At 45.7% G+C, this 27,456-nt stretch overlaps 1 protein-coding gene across 5 annotated transcripts in view; it reads right to left on the bottom strand.

The window, feature by feature from the left end:
- LOC122711881 (ETS-like protein pointed) overlaps positions 1-27,456 on the bottom strand; it is a 117,385-nt gene that overhangs the window by 45,237 nt on the left and 44,692 nt on the right. Inside the window, exon 1 of one of the 5 annotated variants that reach the window (XM_043931040.1) lies at positions 1,460-3,029. The exons of the other annotated variants lie outside the window; for them this stretch is intronic. Within the exon in view, the coding sequence (XP_043786975.1) occupies positions 1,460-1,565 (106 nt within the window). The 5' untranslated portion in view covers positions 1,566-3,029. Of the gene's footprint in view, positions 1-1,459; positions 3,030-27,456 lie in introns of those variants that run through there. 5 annotated transcript variants of the gene reach the window in all.

Raw genomic sequence — 27,456 nt, 5'->3', positions numbered from 1 at the left:
CGAACTCGATTCTATTTGAAAGGAAGCGGCGAGTGAATAGAGGGAGGGTGGGGGGAGAAAGAGAGGAGCGAGATTCCCTCGAATCCGTCTTCGACTCTCTTCGGTGATATCTACATGAACAAAACGGATCAAGGCTTGGAACCGGTTGCCAGGAAGCAAGCAACAGCATCGCCGGATAGCTTCTCCGCTCGAGATATCCCCTACTTAGAGAGAAGTGTCTTCGACTCGCGGCCTCGACCGTGCGTTCAACGGGTGTGTAATCCACCCGTAAGATTTATCATTAACCCGCGCGTGATTCGCTTCGGCTGAGAAAATTTATTTATAAACTTAACTGCGAGCGAGCGAGTTGCGACGCTTTACAGGACAAAAAAATGTAATTCGATCTTTCCTTCCTTTTTATTTCGCGGCTATCAGTGAAATTTTATTACATCGAAGAATATTTCTTCGAAAAGAAACGAGGGGAAGAAAAGAAAAAGGGAGGGAAGAGGAATTCATTCAAAAATTAAAAACTCTTTTAATTCTCTCGTTCATCTCGTTCCATTGATTGTTGGAGGTTTATTTTTGTCGCGGTGATAAAAAATAAAAAAAAAAAAGAGGAACTTCCGTAGTTTCTCTAATTAATTAACACGAATGCGGAAATTAATTATTTTTCACGATACGATCGAAGGATGATAAAATAAGTAAAACGTTTATCTAACTTACCATAATTCTTCTTAATTGTTACGCAAGAATGGAATAATAATTTAGAAGGAAGAAGTTTAGAGAACGAAATTTCGTTCGAAATAATATTTCCTCTCTTTCTCTCTCTCTCTCTTTCGAGAGAAGTGGCTCGTGCTCGAAGAGGAAGCGTGTCAGGGTCAAGGGTCGGCCGCTTCTGGAACAAGACTCCTCCCCTTCCCCTTTCCCTGGGGAGAGTCCCACCAACTGCAGGAAGTGCATATGCTCCGGCGGGGATGCAGGTTGCACTCCTGCGGCCTCGACATCTGTTACAATCTGTCCGTGCTTAAGTCACGGCCCGACTATTCGTCACAACGTCGTTAATCCCGTGCGAGTCCGAATGATCGCGAGATCCCCCATCGGTGTCGGTGTTCGACTTTCAATGGGGGAGAAACGCGTGCCACGATGCCTCGTACGTACCTTTTCCATTCACAAATTCCAACGAGGAGATCACGTGACTTCTCTTCTCACACTCTTCTCACAACAAACGAACGAGTGATCCCATCGATTGATCGTTTCCGAAAAATTCCGATGAAAAATTGATAGAAGACATCTAATACGAGGTTATCTAGGAGGAAAGTTGAACAGAAGCGATGTTCGAGCGAAGACATTAGAGAATTAGAGGAAAGATCTTTCGAAAACAACGAACGTTATAACGTGTGTGAAGAGAATAGAAAACTCGAGAGCGGGAAAGATTAAAAGGGAGATGACTGGTGAACGCTCGCAACGCTCGGTTCCATACCTCTGGGCCTGGCGAAGGACTTCATGGCCTTGATTCCCATTCCGGCGTAAGCGTCGCCTCCGTAGTCAACGTACATGAGTGCCGTCCTCGCGTGCTCACTGTACATACACGAATTCCCGGATCACTGTCATTCACTCGCTCTCTCCCGCCCTGTACTCGTGCGCTCGTAATCCTCCTCCACCTCCTCCTCCGCGACCGCGCGTGCACTCCGCGACCACGTAATGTCCTTTCGTTACATCACTCGGTGGGGCAACACTCGGGGGGAGGAAATCGGTCCAAGGGTTGAAGTTCCGATCGATCCAGCCAACGAGGAGGAGATCGACCAATTCCATCGATCGAGCGGGATCACCGCCGCCCGCGGAGGAAACGAAGAGGAAATTCCTCTTCTATCCCATGCCTACACCATCCACAGCTGTTCTACTATTCTCCGCCCGTCTCTGCCCTCGGAGGCCGTCAGTGGCGCCCTTCTCGAGGAGACTTGACACGAGTCGAACGCGCCATCGAGTCACCGCTCCATTCCTTCTTCTTCACTCTTTTTTCTTTCCTTTGTTTTCTTTCACCAAAAAAGTTCCAAGCGGAAATTTTTATTATTTCTCTCTCTCTCTCTCTCTCTTTCTTTCCTCTCCTCGTCGAGTCGAGAGGGAGAGGAAGAGAGGAAAGGTCGAGGGAGGGGAAAGTCCGTAGTAACGGGAAAAAAAAAAAAAAAAAAAAGAGAGAAAAGTCACGGTCACACCACGCTCCGAAGAGAATCACTACGAATCCCCGGGACAGTTTTCTTCCCCTGTCCTCCGCTCCATGTCCTCCGCACCGCGGAGAGGACGCGCGGCGGCAGGTGAGCAGCAGCGCAGGTCGGCGAAGAAGAAGAAAGACTGGTCGGCCGGTGTGAACACGGCGAAACACGAGGCGGGTAGTAGTAGTGGAGGAGTAGTAGTAGTAGTCGTCGTCGTCGCGTCTTGTGGAAGCCGGTCCGCGGCGGCGTGTCCAGCATGTGTTTGCTATCAATTCATAACCGCGGCCCACGGGCTATTTCCGAATACCTGCTTGCGCAACCATGACCGGCCGAGGGGGGAGGAGGAGGAGGAGGAGGAGGAGGAGGGTTGCCGCGGTCCGGAGAGCGAAACGGAAACGAAGAGGCTCGATCGCGCAGGAACGGGGGGGGTCTGGCTCCGAAAATACGCGAGGAGAAAAAGGCTGTTCCAGGCTTTCTCGAGACGATCCAGTCCCAGCGGAGCGCGAATTTATCCGTCCATCCTCCGGGGAGGGGGGGAGGGGATCGTCATTTATCACCATCCACGTTTCCCCCTATTTCTCGTCAACTCGAGCGAGCACGCATGCACGCACGCAAGCACGCACGCACGCACGCACGCACACACACGCGTCGTGGAAGAAACGGGTGTCGAAGGCACCGATGGTCGAAGAACGACAAAGACGACGACGACGAGTAAGAGAAACGCACCACCACTGTACTCGTACTCGCGATCGCGAAAGCGACAGATTTTTACGCTTTCGGACGATCCTCGGATGAAGGATGGAGCGCGATCTTGGAAGAGAGTAGTGTAGCAGTACTTTGGGCCGAAGCGCCACCGTCGAGCACGTACGACCGCGTTCCGCAGGTAAGTGCGTACGCGAGGAGAGAGAGACGGAGGGCACAGGGCAGGAAGCGAGGAGAAGAGGAGGTAGGATAGAAAAGAGAGGGAGAGGGAGGGAGAGTTGGAGCGAGCGAGGCAGCCGGACGAAGAGGACGTCGAAGAAGAGGTGGAGGAGAATCGGTAGGAGAAGGAGGAGATGGTGGTGGAGGGAAGAACAGAAGAGAGGAAGATGGGAAGACAGACGGTGTCGTGGGGGCAGAGAGGGGATCGAGAGAGTTTATTCGAGGCAACGGGTCGTGGGGGACGTGGTGGCGGCGGTGGCGGCGGCGGCGGCGGAGTTGACGGCGGAGGTGGACGCGTACCGTGGGTTATTCCTTGTCCTTCGCCCCGTTCAATCGCGCAGATTCGCCTGTTGGCCGACCGACGAGATAACGACGACGTCGAAGATCGCTGGGGATCGTCGACGTGTGCACCGAGCCAAATATGACCTCGAGTGTGGCAACAGGGTGGAGAGAAGAGGAGGGAACGAAGAGAGAGAGAGAGAGAATCTTTTGGATACGATAGCTACCCGTTCCGTTTATAACAGAGAACGGTAGCGGGTCTGGATGGAGATGGGTGGATTTTGAAGGTTAAACGTCAGACGATCGTAGGTGATTTTTTTTTTAATTTAAACTGGGGAATCGAGTCAAACTTACTAAGAAGAAGAGCGTCAACTTTTTCCCCGAAGAAACTCGAACTGTTTCGGTTCACGAAAACGTGAAATGTGAAAAAAAAAAAACAAACACGAGGAATTAAAAAAGAAAAAAAAAGAGGAAAAACCGTGTACGGCACCCGGTCTCGGATAGAGACAAAGAAGAGACGATCGACCGATAGGCGAGAACGAACGCGCGAAGAAGAGAAAAAGAGAGAGGAAAGACGCTCGAGTGTCTCTCGAGGATCCCCACCAATCCCGGTGCACGCTGGCCTAGCCTCACTCCTCGCCAAGTTTTATGAATGAATACTCTCCTGTCGACGCGGCAAACTCACACTGGCGTCGGCGCACACGACCACCCGCTTCCCGTCTCGCTCCTACCACCCGAGTCTCCCCACTCCTCCCACCTTTTTCCTTCCTTCTTCCTACCACCTTCGCCGTCTTTATCAATTACGCTCCTCCATCCTCCTCGCTCCACCTCGAGAATACCTTTCTCTCTCTCTCTTCCACCTTCTTTCTCTCCCGTATCTCTCCATCCCTCTTCCATCCTTTCGTCCTCTTCCACCGCTACCATGTCTCGTATATACATCCGTCTTTTTTTATCCGCCTCTTCTTTCGCGTTCGCCTCTCTCTCTCTCTCTCTCTTTCCCTCTCTCGCGCGCACCGCCACGTATACGCGCTCCATCATCGTCGCTCCAACGCTCGAGGATGATCGGCGCGAGCGAATGTACGCGAGGCCTCTCACGCACGAACACGCGCACAGAGACGAGGCCGTTCCTTCATTCGGTCGGTTCGTTCATTCATGCCTCGGCCACACGTTTCAACAGTGTAGTCTGCCCGGCTGAAACTGCCTCCCACCATCCAACTGCCGCCACCGATTTTCCTTCTGCCTCTCGCTGCCGCTGACGTCGCGACCAACGCAAAAAAAAAAAAAAAAAAGAAAAAAAAAAATACTCTATTCACGGGCCGACGCTCTCGCTCGCGCCAACATTTTCTGACGCGTCCGCATCGTCGACAGGGGGCGGTTTTCCCCGTCACCCACGTGCGGAATGAATGAATTCTCGAGAAAGGATTCTCCGCAGTTTCGTTCCGAATGGAATTTCTACAAAATTTAATCCTCCTAATTTATACGTCTTCTCTTCAAATTTTTCCTTCTTCCTTTTTCCTCCCCTAATTTGATACAATCATCTTATTCGGTATACCATATATCTCTTCTTCTTCTTTTTTTTTTTTTTTTTCTAAACAACGAGATATCAGAATACAACAACAATCTCAAGGATATCTTAGATGGGATAATTACTTCTAAATCTGATCGATTACTTCTAAATCGTCACGAGGCTTGGAAAATTATTGGACCTCTTCTCTCTTGCAATCCAATTGAAAAAAAAGAAATCAACTCTTAGCTTCCTTCTCCAAGCTAAGAGAGAGAGAGAAAAGGGGGGGGTAAAAAAAAAAAAAAAAAATGGGTAGAACGGTTTCATTGAGAGGATCAGCTCGCGGCCGGTGCACGGAAGTCGCCTCGTAATACACCGGGAGCCCGGTTTTCAGCGGAATAATCGACGAGGATACGTCTTTGGATTGGGTGGAAGGCGAGACGTAATTACGCCGTACGCTCGAACGCAAACACTATTTAACAACGTCGGTAATTTCTGCTCGTGTCCCTCCGCTCCGTTCCCGCGCCACAACGATGTCGAGGATGTTGCCTCGCTGTGATTAATGTGAAACTTCTTGCTCGCGGGCAAGGCTAAAAATTTCTTACGGGACGTATTTCCGCCAGCTCTCGGGACCATTCATAAACTCCTCCTCCTCCTCCTCCTCCTCCTTCAGATATCGAGGGATAAACGATGGAAAAACTTTTATCGAATCGCCCGGCATATCGGAGGCGTTCATTTTTAATTCGACGCGAGAGAGGCGTGACTCGTATCGCAACGGTTTTTATTTTAATGGAGAACGTTTTTTTTTCTTTTTATACCCTTTGTAAGACGAAATCTTCGACTGTGGTCGATTTTGAAAGAGGAATTCGTTTCGATTCCAGTATTATTATAATACTGGAATAATACGATTACGGTATTATTATAATAGGATAGGGGGGGAGGGGGGGGGGGGGGGACAAATTATTTCGGAGGAGGATTATTCGACAGGAAGACAAGTTTAAAGACAAAATCAAACGGAAACGCTTATCCAGAGTAACTAGAGCGTGGATTAATTGGAGAGTTGAAGGGTGGTACGGAATAATTAGAAAGCTATTAGGAATAGAATGACTTCGAGCGAAGCCACGATTACCATATGATTTATGAATCCGTTGGAGAGACGACGCGTCGCAACGAGAGGTTAAGGGATAAGCCCGGTTTTACCGAGTCGTAATAAACGCGATTAATAAATCAGCGTCGATCACTTGTTTGAAAGAAGCGTGTAAGATGATCTTGAGAAAAAATTTATTAAGAAGAAAAATTTTCTCGAAACAACGATTTTCTCCGTTATTCTTCCGGATGGAAATTTTTCGACGCGGAAATTTCGACGATGAAAAATAATATACGAAATCCGTGAAATCGATATACACGAGAGATCGCTATGGATAAGCCAAATTATTGGTTCAACCGCGCACGTGGAAAATTTACATCAATTTTCATATCATAATACACACACAGGATGCGTGGATCAACAATCGTGGATAAACGTTCGTTCTTTTTCGAAATACGTTCCAACGGAAAGTAAAATTACATTTAGAATTCTCGAACAGGAATTTGCGATTCTGCGAATCGAGCGGATCTTTCGAAAATATTCTATTATTGAGGGAGGGAGGGAGGGAGGGGGGGAATATCGGAGTCGATAGAGAAAGATATGGATAGTTTTATCGCGTGGAAATACGAAACGATATGGATCGTAAATTTTGAACCATGCCTATTGCATTTTTTGCTACGTACAGTTGTGTGCACACGAGGCCCTCCTCCTCCTCCTCCTCCTCCTAGCGGTCAGCCTTCTTTGCCAACCGGTTGCGCGGCATTCGTTTCGATAAATTAACTCGGGAAACGTTTCGCCGACTTTGTAGAGTCCGGATCTTGCCTCTCCTAATCACGGGCAACAGGTGCGTCAACCGATAAACAGGCGGGCAAATAATACTCTCGTTGTGGGCGAGGAATGAAAAAAGAAGAGATTTTTTTGTATATTGTTATTTTTTACCCAAAGAAAAAGAAAAGAAAAGAAAAATAAATATTCCTTTCAAATGAGAAAATCTGATATCGCGTTATTAAAAAACGGTAGACAAGATCGAACGCGACAACTCGTTTCGATCATTTTTTTTCATTTCCGAGAACGAACTGGTTTCCTCGTGTTTACTATCAAACCGTGGGAAATGAATTTCGCGCTACAATTTAATTTATCTCCCGCATTCTCCTCCTCGATTATCGATTCATTGATAATCGACTTTTTAAACCGCTCGTTTCTTCAACGAGATATTTATCCTTATCTTCTCTCACAACTCTCTCACAAGATAACGGCGAATTGCAAAATTACTTCTTACTTCCTTAAAAAAAAAAAAAAAAAAAAGAAAAGAAAAAAGAGAGAAAGAAACATCGAGATAAAGGTAGAAACAATCAAGGAGACGATCGAAAAAAAAGACTCTAAAAATCTAAAATCCTATCTAAAAATCTCAACTCTTAAATCTCGAGGTAGCAGCGGAGTTGGAGGCAGCGTCCGAAAGGAGAGGCCGACCCCGTTCGTGTCCCATTCACAAATCCGCTCGGTCGCGAGTCTATAATCCGCTCGGCTGGACGGCCGAGAACCCGGAAGGGAGCGCGAGAAAATCGTAACCGTCGATCAGCCGGCGGTGGATATTAATAAAGGCGGAAGGAGGAGCGAGATGGAAAGGGAAGGAACGAAGAAAGGCAACGAGAGCATCGAAGAGGCACACAGCCTCCGCCGCTCGGAATAATGAGACGGAGGCGCGAGCCAGGCCTTTCAAAAGGAAAGAAATGACACGTAGAACGAGTGATGAAGAAGGACGAGCACGGGCGAGCCGAGGGAAAGGAGTCGAAGGAGGAGGAGGGCGCGAGATGATCGCAGGAGGAAGGAAGTAGCCTGTCCAGAAGCAATAGCAATAACAACAACAACAACAACAACACCTACGGTGTTCGATGGAGTGAAAGAGAAAGAGAGAAAGAGAGAGAGAAGAGAAGGGGAAGATGCATACGTAAGAAACGGAGGAGGATGGAGCGGATGATAGAGAGCAGAAGCTGTTCCATGGTGTACACTTGCCGAAGGCTGGGCAGGTTTTTGCCCGTGTTTTTTACGCCGTTTATTATAACTAGGAAGAGGCGATGCGCGTTGCGCCCGATCCGATATATACAATGAACGCGTGGAGAAACGCGTTCGATCGGGAGCCGTCCTCTTCTAAGCCTTGAAACAGTTATTCTTGGCCATTTTTTTTCCTTTTTTTTCTTTTTCTTTTTTTTCTTTTTTTAAGGAAACGTCACAAGATGTGATTTTCGAAACTCTACCTAATAGTCACCTAATGTGTCAGGAACACGGATGAAATTTTGTGAACGATTTCTTTCATTTTATTTTCGTCAGTATCGAAGTAAAGTGTAAAGAAAAGTTTGAAATTCAAGGAATACCGAAAAAGGTGCGATGAAATAATAATAATAATAATAATAATAATAATAATAATAATAATAATAACAACAATAACAATAACAATAATGATAATAATAATAATAATAATAATAATAATAATAATAATAATAATAAAAATAAAAAGTTCGAGCGAATTCTATACGCGTACCGCGAACTCGTTAAGGAAGGAGCGGCGGTCGAAGTTGAAGAGAGAGAGAGAGAGAGAGAGAGAGAGAGAAAGAAAAGAGAGAAAAAAGGCGAAGAGACAAGGAGGCAGGGTGTTTCAAAGAGGCGCGCGACCGCGCTCCGAAGGTATAGTTTAAAACGCGGAGAGGTGGGATGGAGAGCGTGAGAACGCATAAACTTATAAGGAACGAAAGAGAGAGCGAGGAAGGGAGAGGATACGGTGAGGCAGGCCGTGCTCCTTTCCTCGCCGCTGGAAACTGCTCCTTAGGAGAACCGTAGGATAACCTATCCGTAACACGTCACTTCCTTCCACTGCCTTTATACCTATCTTTTTCGCTCATTTACTCCGCATTTTTACTCCCCCTGCCTCCCCTCCCCCCGCCGTCTCTTTTTCTTCCCCTTTCTTAAACGTCATCCGTTTAGAAACGCGAACGAGCGTAAGGTGTAACATGGTTCTCTCTCTCTGTCTCTCTCTCTCTCTCGGTAGCGGGAATAGAAATTATTTTTTTCACCGTCTTTCCGAGATGGATGAAACTTGCTCCTTACCATAGCATAGTAAAAGTAAGACTGATCTTTGAATTTGTGAAATATATATATATACGTAAAAAAAAGGATCACCGTTATTCTCGAATCTTGGTTATATAGATATATTTAACATTTAAAAAACACGAAGCGCTATGGTTGGATGCGAAGATATTAATTTTAATAAATAATGATGCTTTCTCCTTAAAGCGTCGAAATTCGGAGTACCGTTATCCCCGCATCACGCGATATATTTAAAAACGGGAGCCTTTTCATTTTATTTATACATCGAATGAGTCAGTTTCAAGAGAATTTCGCTGGTCATGCTTCGCGCAAGAAAGTTTCCTTTTCACCTACATGGAGAGCGCGCTTTGGTTTATCCACTTCACGGTTGGTCGAATAAATAATTGAAAGGGTAAGAAGATAAGTAAAAGGCCGTCCGGGTTAAATACACGACATTATTTTCTTTAACGTTTATGGGATGAAACGAGCGGTTCTCGCGAAAACGATTCGAGCCGGAAGAACGCAGGTGTGAACATCGAGAAAGAGAGAGAGAGAGAGAGAGCGAGAGATATCGACAGGGAAATACTCTTCGACCCGTATTCAATTTCACGTAACGATTAAATAAGAAGAATCTTTAACGTTCCAATACCTGTCGAAGGTATATATATATATAATTATAATGGTAAAATGAATTAGAACGATCGTGAAAGAAAAAAGAGAGGAAAGAAAAAGTAAATTCGAAAATCGTTTTCGGATTCTCCTGTTAAACATGGAAATTTAATTCTTCGACTGTTGCATAATTTTCCATTCCGCGCGATTATCGATCGTTTTATCGCCAATTACGCGTCGTTAATTAAGAGAACTTTTCGAATGTCAATTTTAACGAGGCTCGTGGAGGGAGAAAACGGGGGAACGGAAGCATTAAGAGGCAAGAAGAAGGAAAGAAGAAGAAGAAGTCACGGTTACGTGGCCGTGGGCCATGCGCTCGGTTGCTTGGGGTTACCGGAAGTCGAGTGACCGTAGCGGGGCAGGTGAGCCCCGATCCCTCTCCCGATTCTCCTCCTCCTCCTCCTCCTCCTCCTCCTCCAACCGGCAGTGAGAGAAAGAAAAATGGAAGGAGAGCCCGTAAAGGAAGTGACGTCGTACCGCGGGGCTCGTTCACGTGGCCGCAACAAGGAGAAGGTGGTGCGCTCCACCTTCTATCACCTAAGAAAACGGCCCATAACTCTTTTCCTCCGTCCTGCCGCGGCTTCTCGCGTCTGACAATGGAGATTGCGCTCAAATGGATGGGATCGTGATAGAGTAACGCTCTAACAGATGCCTTCTCTCTCTCTCTCTCTCTCTCTCGTTCTCTTTCCCTCGACAAAGAGATTCTATTTTTGCCTCGATAAGAGTAGACACAGTGATTGGAAATTTCGTGCGATTCTAGCTATATTATTGCCTTGCAATCCTTGCAGAGAGAACAAGATCCTCTCCATTATTCCATCGCGATAATCAAATATAAGGAATGGAAGGAAAAGATCCTCTTTTTTCTCTCTTTTCTTTCCAGTAATAGAATAGATACAGGTGTATCTGGAAATTTCGCTACATTATTTACTTATTATTACTTGAAATCAATTCGCGATGATCAAATAAAATATTCTCCTCTCCCTGTCTCTCGTTCTTTCAACGGAGAGATTGTATTTTTTGCCTCGATAAGAGATAAGATGCATCTCGATCGAGAAATTTCTCGCTATCCACGCTGCATTATTACCTCGGAATCCAGAGAGAGATCCTCCCATCGGAATAATCCAACGTCGCGAGATATACGATTAGAGTGGAAGGGAAAGATTCGGTTGCATAATGGCCGTTAATGGATCGTAGACTCCAGGAGGAGGCGTGTAGCAACTCGTTAAATAACCGCCGGCTTTCTCGCCGAAACTTTGAGATTGGCGATTGTGCGAGGCCACCTCCACCACCACCGCCGCGAAACGATTGTCCCAACGACACGAGTTTTCTCTCGCAACGGCCGATTATTGCGGCACATCGGAACGCAGAGATCGTTGCGTGAAAGTCCGCCGTCCGTACGCGTCCGTGACAGAACGAGACGGAAAGAGGGAGGGAGGGAGAGAGAGAGAGAGAGAGAAAGGCCGAGGCAAGAGAGAAAGAAAAAGAAGGAGAAGGGAGGGAGGAGGGAAGAGGCGACAGTTTCCGGTCTCCCTGAACAAGCGCGTTCACTCTGACGCTTCTCCGTCTGCGCGCTTGTGTTGGGTGTACGTGTATACGTGTACATGCTCGACTCGGTGCAACCATTTGGCAATCCAGATTTCCCGATAATCTCCATCCACGATCTTCCATAATCGATAGTGGAACGATCCTCGAATCGGTCTTTTTCTTCTTTCCTTCTCCTTCTGGAGGAACGCTTCGCTTTTTTTTCCAGATCGATTCGAGAAAAATTCTTTCGAATATTCTCACGAAGGTGGATCGATAAGAATAGGAATAAGAGATGGACGCGATGGATGGAAATTTTTCAACCTGACCTGGTTATGGAATTAATACGCAAGCGCGTTCGAGCATGTACCCGTACGAGGTGTTGCTCAAAAAAGTATGAGATCACCTACTGTTCTAAATTCGCGAGTTCCATCGCTTCTGACTCACTCGCGAAAGAATTTTTTTAAGAAATACAATTCAACGATGGAGTCATTCAGCGAGGAATGAAATCGCGTTGCGATGCGTGTTGTTACAACGAGAAGATTTTCACGAGGAGATCTCCATATGATCTCCATATGAGATCGCAATGAAAAACGGTCCAGAAGAATTCGAGGTAGCGCAACGAGGCGGTTGATACAGCAGCGGCGATTGAACAATGCGCAGAAGCGGATTATCCGTCAGAAGCGAGTACTCGCCTCGACTCCCACGCGCTCGCGGCTCGACTACCTCGAGACAGGTGCGCGCCACTCGATAACCGATAACCCTCTCTACCCTTTTGGAAAGGGTTTTGCGCTCTGGAACTGTTTTTTCGCTCTTGTTGTACGAGGAATCGTGTAGGAACAAAATTGTGCGACTTTCACGAGCTTCGAACTCGAGATTATAAAAAAAAAAAAGATGCACGCGCAACAACAGGAGACGAGATTTCGCGACGCATAATCGAGAACACGGAAACGAAGAGATTGAGATTGGATGATTCGATGGATTTCGAAAGCGCAGGTAAAAAGAGGGAGAGAGAATGACAAATGCCACGACCAATTAAACGCCTCTATCGATTAATTACGACCGATTGGATTCGACAAACCGCGCATGATCGATCGATTTTATCGGCGCTCAAGACAAATGATTAAACGTTTTGTGCTCGACGCAGGATGCTCGCAGATTCCCCCCCCCCCTCCCTCCGCGCTCACTCCCGTCCTTCTTATCCAAACCGAGATCTCACGATCGAACAATCGAGCCGCGCGCGAACGCGCGTCTCCTCCTCCTCCTTTTATTATTCACCTGTTTCTTCCTTTTCTCTTCTCCACGTAATCCAAAGTAATCGAACGAAGTTGTCGCGACGGCAACAACGATTTCTTAAGCGGGTTTCGTGCAATTAACCGTTACGCAATCCCCCTCCCCCCGATCGTATCGGCGGAAAAAGGAAAAGTGATCGATCGATCCGTTTATCGGACGATCAATTTTCCAATATATACACTCACTTAAAATAAACAATCGTCTGCGATCGATCGATTTTTGCGAATAATAAATATAAACAAGACTCTAATTATCCCGGTTACGTAAATTAATGGAGAGAGGCGCGATAAATACATTATCTATCTCGTAAGATATAACAATGGCCATTGATATTTTAATCGATCAGAAATGATCGCCAATGGTGTCTCGTTTCAATTTCACCAGTTCGAGAGTCCAAGTCGAGCGAGGAGGAGGGGGAGGAGGGGGAAAGAAAAAGGAGGAGGAGGAGGAGGAGAGAGGGGCGCGCGCGTGTGGGAGGAGGGGAGCGCGTAGTAAGCGTAGTAAGACACGAGCGGAAGTTGGAAAGGGGAAGCCCCTTGTGGAGGCCGGGGAACCGGAAACGGCCGAATGCTCGTCACCGGCCAGGCCGAAGAAAAGCAGCAGCCAGCAGCCGGAAAGAAAGAGCGGAGAGGATATAACGTTAAAAAGGCCGGCGCACCGTGCGCGTTCACAGAGGGAAAGAGCAATTTGGAGCAGAGGTCGAGACGCGAAACGAGAAAAGAGGAGGAGGAAGGAGAAGAAGAAAAAAAAAGAAGGAGAAGAAGAAGAAAGGGTTTTACGACCAGGCAGCCTCTGTTCAACAGAGCTGAGGATCAAAGGGCTCTATATATTAATTGATATTAATTGCTCCTTTGCGCTTGCATTTCTCTTTCTTTGCTGTAAAAGAAATTCCTTTTTTTTTTTTTTTAGCCTTCCTCTTCTCTCGAAAGAATTCTTCGTGAAATCTCTTCTATTTCACCTTCGAATTTCATCATTTCGAACGCGATATAAAAACTTATAATAAATCTTAAAAGTATTACTTTATAATCGGGAATAATATTATATATATATATATATATCAAAAATCGCTATCGAATTGGATCTTTTCTCAAAAAGTATATCGAAACATCGAACGGACAACTTTTGATATCAGCTGTACAAAGACGTTCGACTGTGGAGAATAATAGGTAGATTCAACGGTGTTTACAATGAATCTCCAGACGATCACGCGCGTGCTCGGTACACGAATTACGAGCGTGTACGACACGGCCAATTAACAATCCTCGAACGATCGCGCTTCCCATAAAGAAAGGGAAAAATGAAGAAAGAGAACCAGCGACAGATGAGGAATGGAAAAAGCAAATGGAATAATGAAAAAGAAAAGAGAGGAAAAAAAAAAAAGAACCGTAGTACGCCTCCGAAATATAATGTAACCGACACTCACGGTAAGAAGAGAGAGAGAGAGAGAGAAAGAGAAAGAGACGTTTGGTTCGAAGCAAACCGACGAAGAGGACGGGAGAGGGAGACGACCCGACGAAAGCTGATCACGTTGGCGGGACGAGGACGGTGCTATCCGTTCCAAGACGGTGGGAGTATGTCCAAGAATGAGTAATACAGCGGCGGCGGCGGCGGCGGTCGGAGTGGAGAGACGGTGGGGAGGGACGACAAAAGGGCAAAAGATAGAGGGAGACGGGACACTAATGAATGACTACAAAAGGAACAGGTATAAGGGAGACGAGCGGGGAGGGGAGCGGGTGAACGGAGGGAAGGGATACGGTCGGTGAGAAGGATAGAGGCGGTGAATGGAACGGTGAACGAGGAGAAAGAGAGAGAGAGAAAGAGAGAGAGAGACGTGAGGCGTAATGGGACGGAGAACGAAAGAGAAGGAGGGGAAGTACGGGTTGACGGTAGCACGCACGCCAAGGGGATAAGGGACGTCCAGAGGGGGTGAGTTATTTTGGTGCGTGTATCGAAATCAGAATGCAACAAGTGACACATGCGTGTGTCTACTGTCGTGGTCGGAAACATTGCTTAAAATCTCGTCTCTACGCGCCACTCTCTCTCTCTCTCTCTCTCTCTCTCTCTCTCCCTCTCTTTTTCTCTCTTTTTTCACGGCGTTGTACGGCTCGTGCAGCGAACATACACTTCTAACTTTAGATTGTTTGCTATCGGTCGGCTCAAACATACGACGGACCTTTGGGGTCTGGTCTGGTCTGGCCTGGTCGAGAGGCGGCGACAGCAGAGGTGTTGTTGCAGCTTTTCAGGGGAGATTCGTAGAATTATCCTTTTCGGTTATACTCCATTGCACCTAATTTACCTTCAGCGGGTAAACTGAACTGAACGAAACGAGGGGAACAAATATATACGGGTGGAAGGATTTTAAACTTCTTTGCCGTGAACGTAGAGATCGCGATTCGATAATCTTTGAGGCGCAAGACTATGAGAAATATTTCTAAATATCCTGAAAAAAAGAAAAAAAGAAGAGAGAGAGAGAGAGAACTGGTTTTAATTAAGCGGCGTTCGAGTGCAAGCAGCGTAAGCGAAAAGAGAAGGGTAAAGGGAATACGAGACGGCGCCAGAGAGCTCGGGAAGAATTAATTCCCGCGGAGGTGTTCTCTCTCTCGTCCCGAAATGATGTTCCGAGAAGTGGAGGCACAGTTAGCGAGAACGAAGCATTCGTATGCAGCGTGCCGGCCGTGTAGACGATAGGCGATCGTGCCTCGCCTGCTGCCCGCTCCTCCGTCCCGTTCATTCACTAACTCGCTTCGTACTCCAGTACATTATTGTTAGACAACTGCCCGTTTCCGGCGCTATCGCTTCTACGTGTTTCTCATATTTTCGTCTTCCCTTATTACTCTGCTCCCTCCCACTCGGCTCGGAGACCCACCGCTCCCCACCTCGTCCAAAACGAAATTCTTGCCAATTTCCTTCTTCTTTCCCCCCTTTTTTCTTTTTCTACCTTTTAATAAAAAAACATTTAACCTTCCATCTTACATACGGACATGGACGCGGGATGAAACTTTATTATTATATTTTTGACGATATCGCGACTATCGTCCAACAATTGCACAATTTGCAAGAATCGGAATCTTGTTCAAATTAAAAATTGTAAATTACGTAACGAAACGTATAAAAAAGAAAAGAAAGGAAAGAAAAACTGCGTTTACTATATAGAAGAATCGATCGACCGATCGATCGATCGGCGAATCGATTGGTGTAAAAGAGGAGGGAGAGGAACGGAGAGGCTGGTTTTCGCGATCCACCGAGCTCGACATTACGATCTCACACCTGAGCAGGAGAGCGTGCCTTTCGTGTCGCGCGGTAACAGATCGTTTCCGGCGCGCGTAGAGCCTCCACGCCGGAACAATTATTCAATGGCGTACTCGCTAACCGGCGACCGCTCGATGGATCGCTTTGTGCCCGTTGTGATCACGGCCGAATTAACCCTCTCCCCTGTGCTCCGCCATTCACCTCATTTCCAATATTCAATTTCAAAAATCAACATCGAGAAGAAAAGAAAAGTGATCGAAGAAAGGTAAAATAAAAAAAAATAATAATAATTTTAGATCGCTTCTTTTCCCTTTATTTTCCTTTTCTTCCTTTAGTTTCCTTTTCTATCGAGAACGAAAGAAAAATAATTTTCTAATTCTCTCGATAAATAATAAAATAAGGAGTAATTTCTCACGCGAGAGAAAGCAAAGGAAGCAAATATTATTTAAAGAAAAGTGAGATTGAAGAAAAAGAATTTCACGATGGTAACAAGATGGATTTGCTATTTTTAACGGTTGCTAGTTTTAGCGCTTACTTTTGCGCCGCTAGGTAGATTCGGATCCTGTAATGGTCAGGCACAAGGATTGAATGAAATGGTACTCGAGATAGGAGATAGCGTGCATCGATCCACCTCGTGGTTCCCCCATCCTTCACGTGGGGGAAGCGGCGTAAGGGGCTGCGTGGAAGATCAGCTTTCGTTTCGTTGGAGGACTCGTTTCCCGCTTCGTGAATAGAAATGACCATTAACGACCTGTCGCGGATTCTTAGAGCGAGGAAATCCAGAAATTAAGCTTCCGGGCGGGTTTCGAGATAAGATTTATCGCCGTTGTACAAACCGATACCGTTGCATACGTAATAAAGCCGTTCGAGTAAACGGGAAACTTTCTAATCTCGAGTCTCTCGGGTGATTACAGTCTCTTTTCTGTCCCGTTTACCCGTTTGTCACACGAATCGATCGAAATTATAAAACGTAGAGAGTTAATAAGAATCAACATTTTTTTAAATTCATCCTCGCGGCGTTTAAAAACATTGGAAAGAGACGACGGAAAATAATTGTAATTACTCTTTGATTTCAAGAAAAAAATATAAATACGATTCGTTATGCATCGCAAGCACGCGCAAAGTTTCGTTAGAAAAATTATTCGACTTTTTCGAATCGAATGTGAATCTCTCTATTTAAAAAAAAAATCGGAAAATGAAGGAAATCGAAGGTGTTCATCGAGGCGAAAATCGTCGTTAAATCATCATTTCGGTTCGCGTTCTATTTCCGTGGAACAGAAGGGAAGAGAGAAGATTCGTGTTCGTTCGAAAAGGGGTACTCGTCGAGGTGGCGTGCACGAAGCTGACACGTGTGTCCCCTTAAGTGTAAGCGTATCGAAAGGGGGGGAGGGGTCTCAAGAGGGAAAAACGATGGCGAGGGAAAAGAAGAGAAGGAAGAAGAAGAAGAATAAGAATAAGAACAAGAGGAGGAGGAGGAGGAGGAGGAGGAGGAGGAGGAGGAGGAGGAAACGTGGTCACAGAGAACGCAACAAGGTGGAGCAAGAGGTGGAGGAGGACGAGGAGGTGGTGAAGGAGGAGGACGCACGAGGAGGGAGTTCGCAGAGTTCTGGCTGGGTGAGCACACGTCCGGTCATTATCGGAGCTTATCTACATGAGCACACCTCAAACGTACCCAACCAAACCTCGTACGTGGCTAGAACCTCGCGGTACCATTGTGCTCTTCGTGTTTATAAACCGCGTCCCTGTCTCTTTGGTCGAGTGAAAAAAAAAAAAAGAGAGGGAAAAAAAAAAAAAGAAAGAAAGAATAGCTCCGATTCTTGTTTCCAACTTACCGATCGGAAAAAAAAATCTCTCTATCGTCCGTGATACAACGAGAAGTTATTCACTTACCTGAAACAGAAAGAAAAAAATTTCGTTAATAGAACGAATATATATATATATTTTTCACTCGCAGAAGAGAATACATCCTAAGAGAATAACGAGATATACTTTTTCCTAATATCGAGGAATTTGGAAATGATTAATTATGAAGAAAAAATAATAATAATAATAATAATAATAATAATAATAATTGTTCAAGAGAAGAAACGAGTAGACGAAGGAAGACGTTCGGCTCCGCTTCCACAATTTCCTTCCATCGTGGCGCGTTCTTGCGACTTTTCTGGAGAGCGGTTCAAAGGAAAGGAGAGGTGGAGGAAAAGACAGGAGGGACAAAGAGGGGGGGTCTAATTTCGGCGGTGTCGGGACGAAGCGAGAACGAGACGCGTTTCGTCATCGTGGTCGTTTGGGTTACGTCGGCGTATCGCGAGCAAGTGGAACGACGTTGCGGATCGTTTTCGAGGCACAGAGGTCAGCCACGACCTGCGCGAAGAGGGCAGCAGCGAGAGGTGGAAGTACGCTTCGGTGCCCTCGGCGTAGCGACGAGTCGAGTCGAGTCGAGTCGAGTCGAGTCGATTCACGGAGACCGAAACACGCTCGAGAAAATCGACCCTTTCCGAGCTACCGATCGGAAATTAACTTTATTACACGGTGTAAGAGTAGACTAGCGATTATTGGAACGAGTTAGGGGATAATTGTAGAAAATTGCTAATAATATTGCTGGTTATCGAATTAATCGAATGAAATTTGTAAATAAGATGCGAACAGTAAAGGAAATTTCCATCGATAAATCGTTTTCATCTATTTGAGAAAGTTGAACGAAACGAAGGGAATTCTGCAGAATTCTACGATTCCAAATTAAGGATATATATATATATACCTTTCTGAATCCAAATCCATTCGTACATATGGTAGAGTCGCACGATTCTCTATCGAAACTAGGAAGAGACGCTCGTCTCTCGCGCAAAGATCGATCCTAATAAAAAAGAAAATCTATCTAATATTGAAACTATTATTCGCGAGAAAAATCGTATTCTGAACGACGAAGATAAAATTGGCGGGAAAACGAAGAAAAGGGCGACGACTGGATCGGTTGAAAATGCGACCGAAAAGGGAGACGAAAAGGGAGAGGACGAATTCGCATGGGTGGACGTAAACGAGTTTTTTTTCTTTTTTATCTTGGATCGCGTGTTCGGAGTTGGTGAAAAATCGGCGGTGGTCGGCGATGCGTGAACACAAGCGTTGGGGGAACAACGCAGGGGCCACAGGTAAAAGAGGTCGTCGTTGCGCGTTCCTGCGCAACCTCGACCAACGATGACTCCTCGCCGTAACACGCCGAAACGCGTGCACAATGATGCCGTACACAAGCGTTATCTCCCATTGTCTTCCACCCTTTCCTCCGCCATAGTACTCGACGCCATATTTCGCTCGGCCAGCTGAGAGAGAGAGAGAGAGAGAGAGAGAGAGAGAGAGAGAGATCGCTCCTGGTTTAATTAACAATCGGGCTCGTCGCTCCATCGACCTGCACTTTGTTTGCACGCTCCTCTAGCTTTGATCATCCTTCACCTTTGCAACAGTTCGAATATATTGGGTTTTAAGTCGTTTGTCCTACACTGCCCCCTTTCCCTTTTAGAATCTTAAAACGAGGATCATAAGGTTGGACGTATCTCTATCTATTATTTCAATTGATCGATTTTTGAATCGTCTGGAAAATATTTTTGCAAAAAGCCTGTACAAAAAAATATATCGACACCATCGTGTATCACAGTGTTGCCGAGATAAGTGCCGATCTACTCGAACGTGACCGTGTTCGGTCAAGATAACACACACAGTGTTTTCCATTTTTTGATGGAGCAAGTTTGTTTCTTTATCGCTCCGTCAAAATCACCTGTCAACTTACCTACAACAACTATAGTATTTATTGCACCACCACGAACAACTATCACCGTAAAAATGCGTGAAAAAAGGGGGGGGGAAGGAAGATCGTCCTCGAATCTCTAACGATTCTCCTCGAGCCGCGGAGGATCAGCAGGCAACCGACAGGAAAATCGGTCTTAATCGGCGATCGAGCGGCCAACTTCCGGCGCCATCGATCATTCAGCGTCTCGCGACTCGACACCACCTCCTCCTCCTCTCTCTCTTATTTTCTCAACGAACCAAAGTCTGAATGGCCTCTCTCTCTCTCCCTCTCTCTCCCTCTCCGCACCATTCCACAACGTCTGGCCTGTTTTTCTTCCCTCCACGCGAGCGGAAACAAGCGCAACACGGTGAATTAAAAAGTAGTAATCGCGAGGTGGTGAATTGGAATCGGCAGCGGCGAAAAGGGAAACGGGTCGCTCGCTCAATGAAATCGCTCCCTGTTTTGCGCAACCCGTTGCGTTCGCGATTCCAGAGCGAGTAAAAAACCTGAATTCTACTAGATAGGGATCCTAGATAGCTGAAAATAACGTACGGTCCATTAACTATCCCGTCCTTTCTCCGTGCAACGGAGAGAGGGAGGGGGTATGGAAAATTGGCGGAAAGGTGGTGGAAAGCGTGAGAGAGTTAAGCGTGGTGACGCACGAAAATCGAATATCGCGATTCATTCGCGAAACCGTGTCACGATCGAGCAACAGGGAACGAGATCATTAATGGAGCGTGAATATGAAAGGATCGACCTTAGATCTCATTGACGTTGCTGGAAATCTATTTTTCCCCGATATTTCGCGAGGAAATATTCCCTTCGATACATTTCTTCTCGATATTTTTCGGGAATAAGGTCTGATCGAGATCGGAAGAAATGTCTTGCAACGATTTTTTACATTTTATCGTATCGAAAGAGATATTACTTTCCAAAATATTTCCCGTATTTATATTCGTCGAGGAATGTTCGCGAAAAATGATTCGCAAAAGTGTGTAGAGCAGCGATTTGGCGTTTCATTAGGAGGAGGCGCGCGAAGAAAGGAAGAAGAGAAGAGCGTCTCCCGCATTGCGAATAATGGCAATAAACGAGCGGCGCGCACGAAGCAGGGGTGAAAGCAACGACTAATGATAGCTTGGGGCGACGATTAGCGCCTCCGACTCGATCCGACTGTCTTCGACGCCTGACGGCGATCAACCGTCTAAAGGCTTATTTGCCTCCATTTAATTAATTGCCCCTCGGCCTATCCTCCCTGCGGAAGCTTCTGCTCGCGCACAGAGGACGCGACCGAAAATCGCCTCGATTATTACCTACCTCGTCGAGGAACCCGATTCTCATCTGTCAAAGATCAATCGAGTCTTGCGCACAACACGGAGGTATATTCGAACCGTTTCGAGGATCCGTCTAACCCATATGCCGCCTAACATCTGCCAAAAAAATCCACCATCGTCCGACCACACTTTACAAAAAAAGAGAGAGAGAGAGAGAGAGAGAGAGAGAAAGAAAAAGATGGAAAGGAAAGAAAAAAAACGACGAAGAGGACGAAAAAAACGAGGTGGAGCCTCGTAGGTAGGAAAAAGGGGTTAAAAATCCAGAAAAGTGTGGCGAGGGTGAGAGAGAGAAGAAGAGAGAGAGAGAGAGAGAGGAACAGCGAGCCCATAAACCGAGAGAACGTCGGCAGAATGGCATAGGTAGGTTAGGTAGGTAAATGACGTATAGATGCGTATCACGCACAATGCACGCCCGTGGGAGCTTGCGTGCATTCGCTCCCACGCCGGTTTTGTCTGGACGAGACCGACAGAGACCAGCCCTCAAACTGCTACAAAAGGGTTCTCATCGGCGAGAAGGCCTCCCAACGTTTCGCCAATCCAATCGTTTCCCGCGCTCCCGTGGACCTCCGTCTTCTCCTCCAACGCCTAAAAATCCTGGGCAAACCGCAGCTTTTCTCCATATATATATATATATATATATATATACGCGTTTACTTTGAAATTTTTTCTTCCGGCAATCGCTCGTCCAAGAATTTTATTATTCCGCGATATCGGCGGCGAAGCCGTGAACGTGCTCGTTGATGACCCTATTGTAGGCAAATTAGAGGAATCTCCTCGGGTTTTTCCTCGCGGCGAAAACAACGTCGTCGTGGCGTCACTTGAGCGGAATAATCGTTCTCAGACCGATTTTCTAACGTATCGCGGGATACGTTGAAAGCGTCGGGGATCGGGATACGCGTCGCATCTTTCTAGAATTATCGTAATCTCGTTGAATCGCGAGCTATTTGCAAGAGTTAAATTCCCTTTCGTTTTACGGACAGCGTATTATGGACAGGTTCCGTACACGTTCCATATACACGTTACTTTCGCGTCACGAAACGATTCGTGGACGGTATGGAAGGGTAAAGGAAGGGTTGAAATAAAGGCGATCGAGGTGGCGAGAAATGCGTGTAAAGTAGCAGGGGCTTGTAATTGTGATTCGCGACGCCGATATCCGTTTTTCATTTTGCAGGGATTAGTCATCCTTCTCTCGTGTCTGCCCTCCATTTTTTTTTTCCCACCAAGGCGAGAAGTCAGAAGAAGTTTTACACGCGAAAACAACAAGGACAAGGCCGAAGTTGGTTGACCAAGATGGATTGATTTAACGATTCGCGTGTCGAGAGACGCATCACTCGACCACGATTTCGATGTAACGATTTTTCAATCGAGGAGATCTGGCCGTCCTCGAAGAGGCCAAGGTTTCGCGGTCGATTTATCTCTGTGCGACGATTGTACTCGCTATTTTTCACGTCGTGCATACGCCGAGTCTTATTCTCGGTTTGCGAGGCGAAGAGACGAAAGGGACGAGGGTAGCTGGAACCCTTGACTTTCTAAACTATTCACCCTACGAGATAACGACCATTTCAGCAACGAAACAATAATAAAGGGAGGTAGTCAGGCGAGAGTAAGGGCAGCGCACCTGTGACACATTCTCACGTGCGTCTGTCGAACACCTGTAACACTCGGCCCGTACCGATCGGCTAACCCTAGCGTTTCCAATTTCCCACATATATCGACTGTTTAATAAGAGGGCTGTGACGAGACAGGGTGTCGATTGCCAACGGCTCTTCTTTAAATTAAATTCTCTTCCCTTCGAACCTCTCCTCGAATCTATCAGAGATAGATAACAAATCCGACGAAATACAGACGATAGGAATTTTCTTTCCTTAAAAGTTACGAGCCGAATGACAAACGCTTCGAAGACACGCTTGAATCACTAATCGAACGAACGAAGTATCGAAAATCGTATATCAAAATTATTCAATAATCTGAAATAATTAAATTATAATATCGAATGAGAAAATATCGAAGGAAAGAAACAGAGTGCCGATTACCAATAATTCTACTTTAAATTAAATTCTCTTCCCTTCGAACCTCTCCTCGAATCTATCAGAGATAAATAACAAGTTCGACGAAAATACGCGAACAACTTTAACAGACGATAGAAATGGAATTTTCCTTCATTAAAAGTTACGAGCCGAATGACAAACGTTTCGAAGACACGTTTGAGTCGAGCGAGATCAAAATTATCCAATAACGTGAAGTAATTAAATCGAATCGAATGAGAAAATATCGAAGGAAAGAAACAGAGTACCGAATACTAATAATTCTACTTTAAATTAAATTCTCTTTTCGAATCTATCAGAGATAAATAACAAATCCGACAAAATACAGACGATAGAAATGGAATTTTCCTTCCTTGGAAGTTGCGAGCCGAATGACAAACGTTTCGAAGACACGTTTGAGTCGAGCGAACGAAATATCGAAATATCAGGATCAAAATTATCGTGAAAATAAATTATATTAATCGTGAAAGCTAAAGCGTGAAAGAAAGAAAATATGGAAGGAAAGAGCGCAACGTTGTACGTGGCGTGTGTTTCGTATCGGCGACGCATAGTCGTTGGCACGAGGGGACCAATGACGTCACCGTGTCACGCCTCGGCGATCACCTGTTCCGCCATTAACATTAACCCGCCACTGTTATCTGGCCAGGAACAACGAAGGAATCCACCCAAGTCTCGTCCACAGGGGAGAAAAGAACGCACTTTCCAGGGAACACGGGAACGCAATTGTCTTTTGCCGCACATTAACATGATGGCCGCCATTCGAACGGCACATTTCGGCACATCGTGGCCGCCCCTCCCGCTCCTCCCTCCACCGTCGTCACGCTTCGTTGCACGACACAACCGTGTCGCTTTGTCTCGAATACGACCAGGATTAACCTGTGTGTACAATTTTATACTCGGTTTTATATATATATATATGTGTGTGTGTGACGGTTATACGCCGAGGATCGGTTTCTTGGTAACAAGTGTGGTTTCCAACGAACAGGATATAATAATCGTAAGAAGATGGGTAATTACTACTCGTCGATCTTCCTCCTTGGTGGTTGCTAGGTGGTCAATTACGAAACGTTTAGATATTCTATAATTTCTGCTTTTGGATATCAACCATTTTCTAAGTTTTTCGAGGTGGAATGTAAAATCAGAAACAAAGTGATAGAAGTGAGGAAATTGAAGAAATTTTGAAATTTTTTTTCTCAATCTTATTTCTTTTTTTTTTTTTTTTTTTTTTTTTTTTTTTTTTTTTTTTGCGACGCTTTACGTAATGGAGGATTGTTTCATTCTATATATTTATAACACGTACTTCTATCTTTCTTTTCTTTTTTATAGATTGAAATTGTTGATATTGCATAGCGGTATTATTATCGTTTTTCCAAGTCGATTTCCGTTACATGAAAATATTTCGTAGAAAGCGACAACGAATCTCCCCTCCCCTCTTCGGTACCTCGGCCCGATGAACACGATCGAGGCTATCTCGCGCTAATTGTTTTTCATAAATTTTCCTTTTACATGCTCCGTTGGACGAGACGAGCCGCGTTCAGCGTTCTTAACTACCGATTTACATTATTCAATATACCTGATTCTCTATACGACATCTTTGTACAATCTAATAAAACACCCTTAATCTCCCTCCGCTGTTACGAGTGTTCATAGACGCGTGAAAACGAACGAAAACAATCCGATGTTAAATTAAAAATTTATTTCTCAAAAAACTAGAACTCCATAATAGAATCGTAGCGTAGAAATCGTCCATAATACTTTTACCACTTGGGAAGCAAATTATCATTCGCTAATTGATTTTAATGTATAAAGATCGAATAAACGAAATTAACGGATATATCGTGAAAAATACGCCTCTTGATTGTTTCTCGCAAAATCATTATATCGTTATAAACGCATCTCGTCGAACAAAATATTCGCGTTTCTACTTTCGTGTCTAATTTTTAAAGCTTCCCTCGTCGTCCTTTTTTCGTTGAAAAATTTGAAACAATTTGCAAAGGTTTTATTCTAATCTTGAGAGACAGAAGCAAACGTTCCCGTTTCCGAACCGCGCGTCCCCCCGTTTACATCTGCGACAGGTGCAATTTTTCGTGGTAATCTCGAAGAGGGGCCCCATGCAACCTGCCGATTCTGCAACGATTCTGCCTCCGTAAGCGACTCGACAGTGGCTCGTTACGTGTCCCAATGGTCGGTAGAGATCGATTCGGATAGGGGAGGAGCGAACGTCATTGGCGACACCGATCGACTGCTCGCTATCTCGATATCAGGAGTCGAGTGTAAAAATACGTGTACGTGGCTCGTTACAATCGTAATAATTTTCTCTCTCGAGAGAACGATCATTCGAAAGAGAAAAAGAAAAAAAAAAAGAAAAATTAAGAGGAGAGAGGAATCGAAGGGAAAAAATCGTTTCGAAGAAATAAAGATTTGAAACGAAGATTTGAATTTTTCGAATAAGAAAAAGAAAAAGAAAAAAAAAAAAAAAAGAAAGAAATTGATCTTGAGAATATATATATTCGTTGGAAAGATATTATTATTGGCGAGCAGCGAGAAGAAATGGGAAACGAATATAGGAAGGAGAAGGGGGCGGGAGAGGAGAGAGGAGGCGAGGAGAAGGAAGGACGATAAGAAGATAAGCGAGGAGACGGGAAAAAGAGCGAAGGAGAGGAGAAGAGAGCGGGGGAGAGGAGAGAGAGGAGCACAGGATCATCGAGGATTGGACAAACGAAACTCCTCCCGCGTTATCTGCGTCCAACCTGCACCCACGCATCAATTCACCGGCGCGAGAGGCAGCAGCGAGAGAGGAGAGACACAAGGAGAGAGAGAGAGAGAAAGAGAGACGAGACGTGCACCAGAGAGGGAAGAAGCGATCCTCCACCATGGCTCGAATCCTCGCGCAACGAGTTTACCACTGGATGCGTGGATGTCGACCGGCAGCCATGACCTCGTACGATCGTGGCTGACAGTGTGAGCGGTGCAAATTCGTTGCGCAAAAGGGGCGGGGTAGGAAAAAAATGGTTTCCATCTCTCCTCGATTAAATCCGTTTAAAAAAAAAACGATTCTCAGCAATCGTTCAGCAACCCTAAATGGAAAATAATATTTCGATTTTGATCCTCTCTTCGGGTCGCATCTTATCCTCCATCAATTCTTTTTTATTCCTCGTTCTCGTTCTTGTTCTTTTATTAAAAACGAAAAACACTTCGAAAACTACACTTCGAAAGGAATAACTCTCTCGACAAATTGCGATCCGAGCCAATTTCGAACGGAATAATTTCATAAATTCCGTCCATCGGTTGCTCCGCTGTCTACAATTCCGAGAAACGGAATTTCCAACGGTCGGTTAATAAATCGGAGGAAAGTGATCGCAGGGACACAAATCTCTTTGGAGTGAGATCTCCAGAAGGGGAGGAGGAGGAGGGGGGAGTTGGCTGGCTACGAGAGCTCTAACAAGGATGACTCGAGCTTGTCCACGTTAAAAGCCGGCTAATTGATTGAATTTATGGTCAGGCAGGTTGGATAGAGGGCAGAGGATGAAACCGCCTCGCGGCCAGCTTCCTTCCGTAAATTCAATAAATCGTAAGCAACTCGAGTCAACTCGAGCATTGGAGTTTCTCCACTCTTTATTCCTCGCGAAATTGACGAACCTTGGAATTCCTTTTTTCTTTTTCCTTCCTAAGGGGGCATATAACGCCATTTCCCCTCCTCGAAAGAAAGACAGAGAGAGAGAAAGAGAGAGAAACAATTTTCCCCGGAAACAACCGAACGGAGAGAGAGGAGAGAATCGTTTCTCTTTGCTCTTGTTTCACAACCACTTCAAATTGACTCTTGTCTCGAGATACTCTCTCTCTTTGCAAGATGCAAACCTCAGTGGTGCGTGTTGGTATCGATCCATCGAACAAATTGAATTTCTCTCCTTCTCTCAAAGATGGAAGAATCGAATTATCTCTCGATCGAAATCGAATCGCTGTTAATTAAATTCCCAAGACTTTCCCCCTCTCCTGGAATTTTTTTAATATCCCAAGAAGAACAGATCGCCCGACATCCACGCGAAACCGGGTCGTTTCTATCTATCCAAAGCTCGGGAAAAATGGCTTGGAAAGGTTCGAGAATCCAGACGGGGAGGAGGAAGATCGTGAACGAGCATTGAATGCAGATGAAAACGGGAATGAGAGACGGCGGTAGATGGGTGGTAGCGGGTGCCAGAAATCAAGGCTCAATTTATGGCTCATTGAACGGGATACTTTTCTAGGGTGGACGAGTGGAAAAGTTGGATGCTCGGTTTGATGGCAAACATCGGCGGTTTTACCGTTATCCCTGCCCCTCGGGCAATCGGCTACAATCCGATTGTGCCTCTTGTTTTTCCTACTCGTTGCTCGGCCAGTTCCTCACCAACCTCGAACCTGTTCCACGAGTACACGCTTCTGCCCGCGTACGTACGATCGCGCGCCTAGCCTTACGCCGCGTTCGAGAGCGGATTTTCAGCAAAAATCGACTCTCTCTCGGCATCTCTCCGA

Source organism: Apis laboriosa, unplaced genomic scaffold (assembly GCF_014066325.1).
Source record: "Apis laboriosa isolate Shangri-la unplaced genomic scaffold, ASM1406632v1 scaffold18_cov149, whole genome shotgun sequence".
Classification (NCBI taxonomy): Eukaryota; Metazoa; Arthropoda; class Insecta; order Hymenoptera; family Apidae; genus Apis; species Apis laboriosa.
The sequence above is the reverse complement of the archived record's forward strand: the minus strand, read 5'-3'. Positions and strand labels throughout refer to the sequence as shown.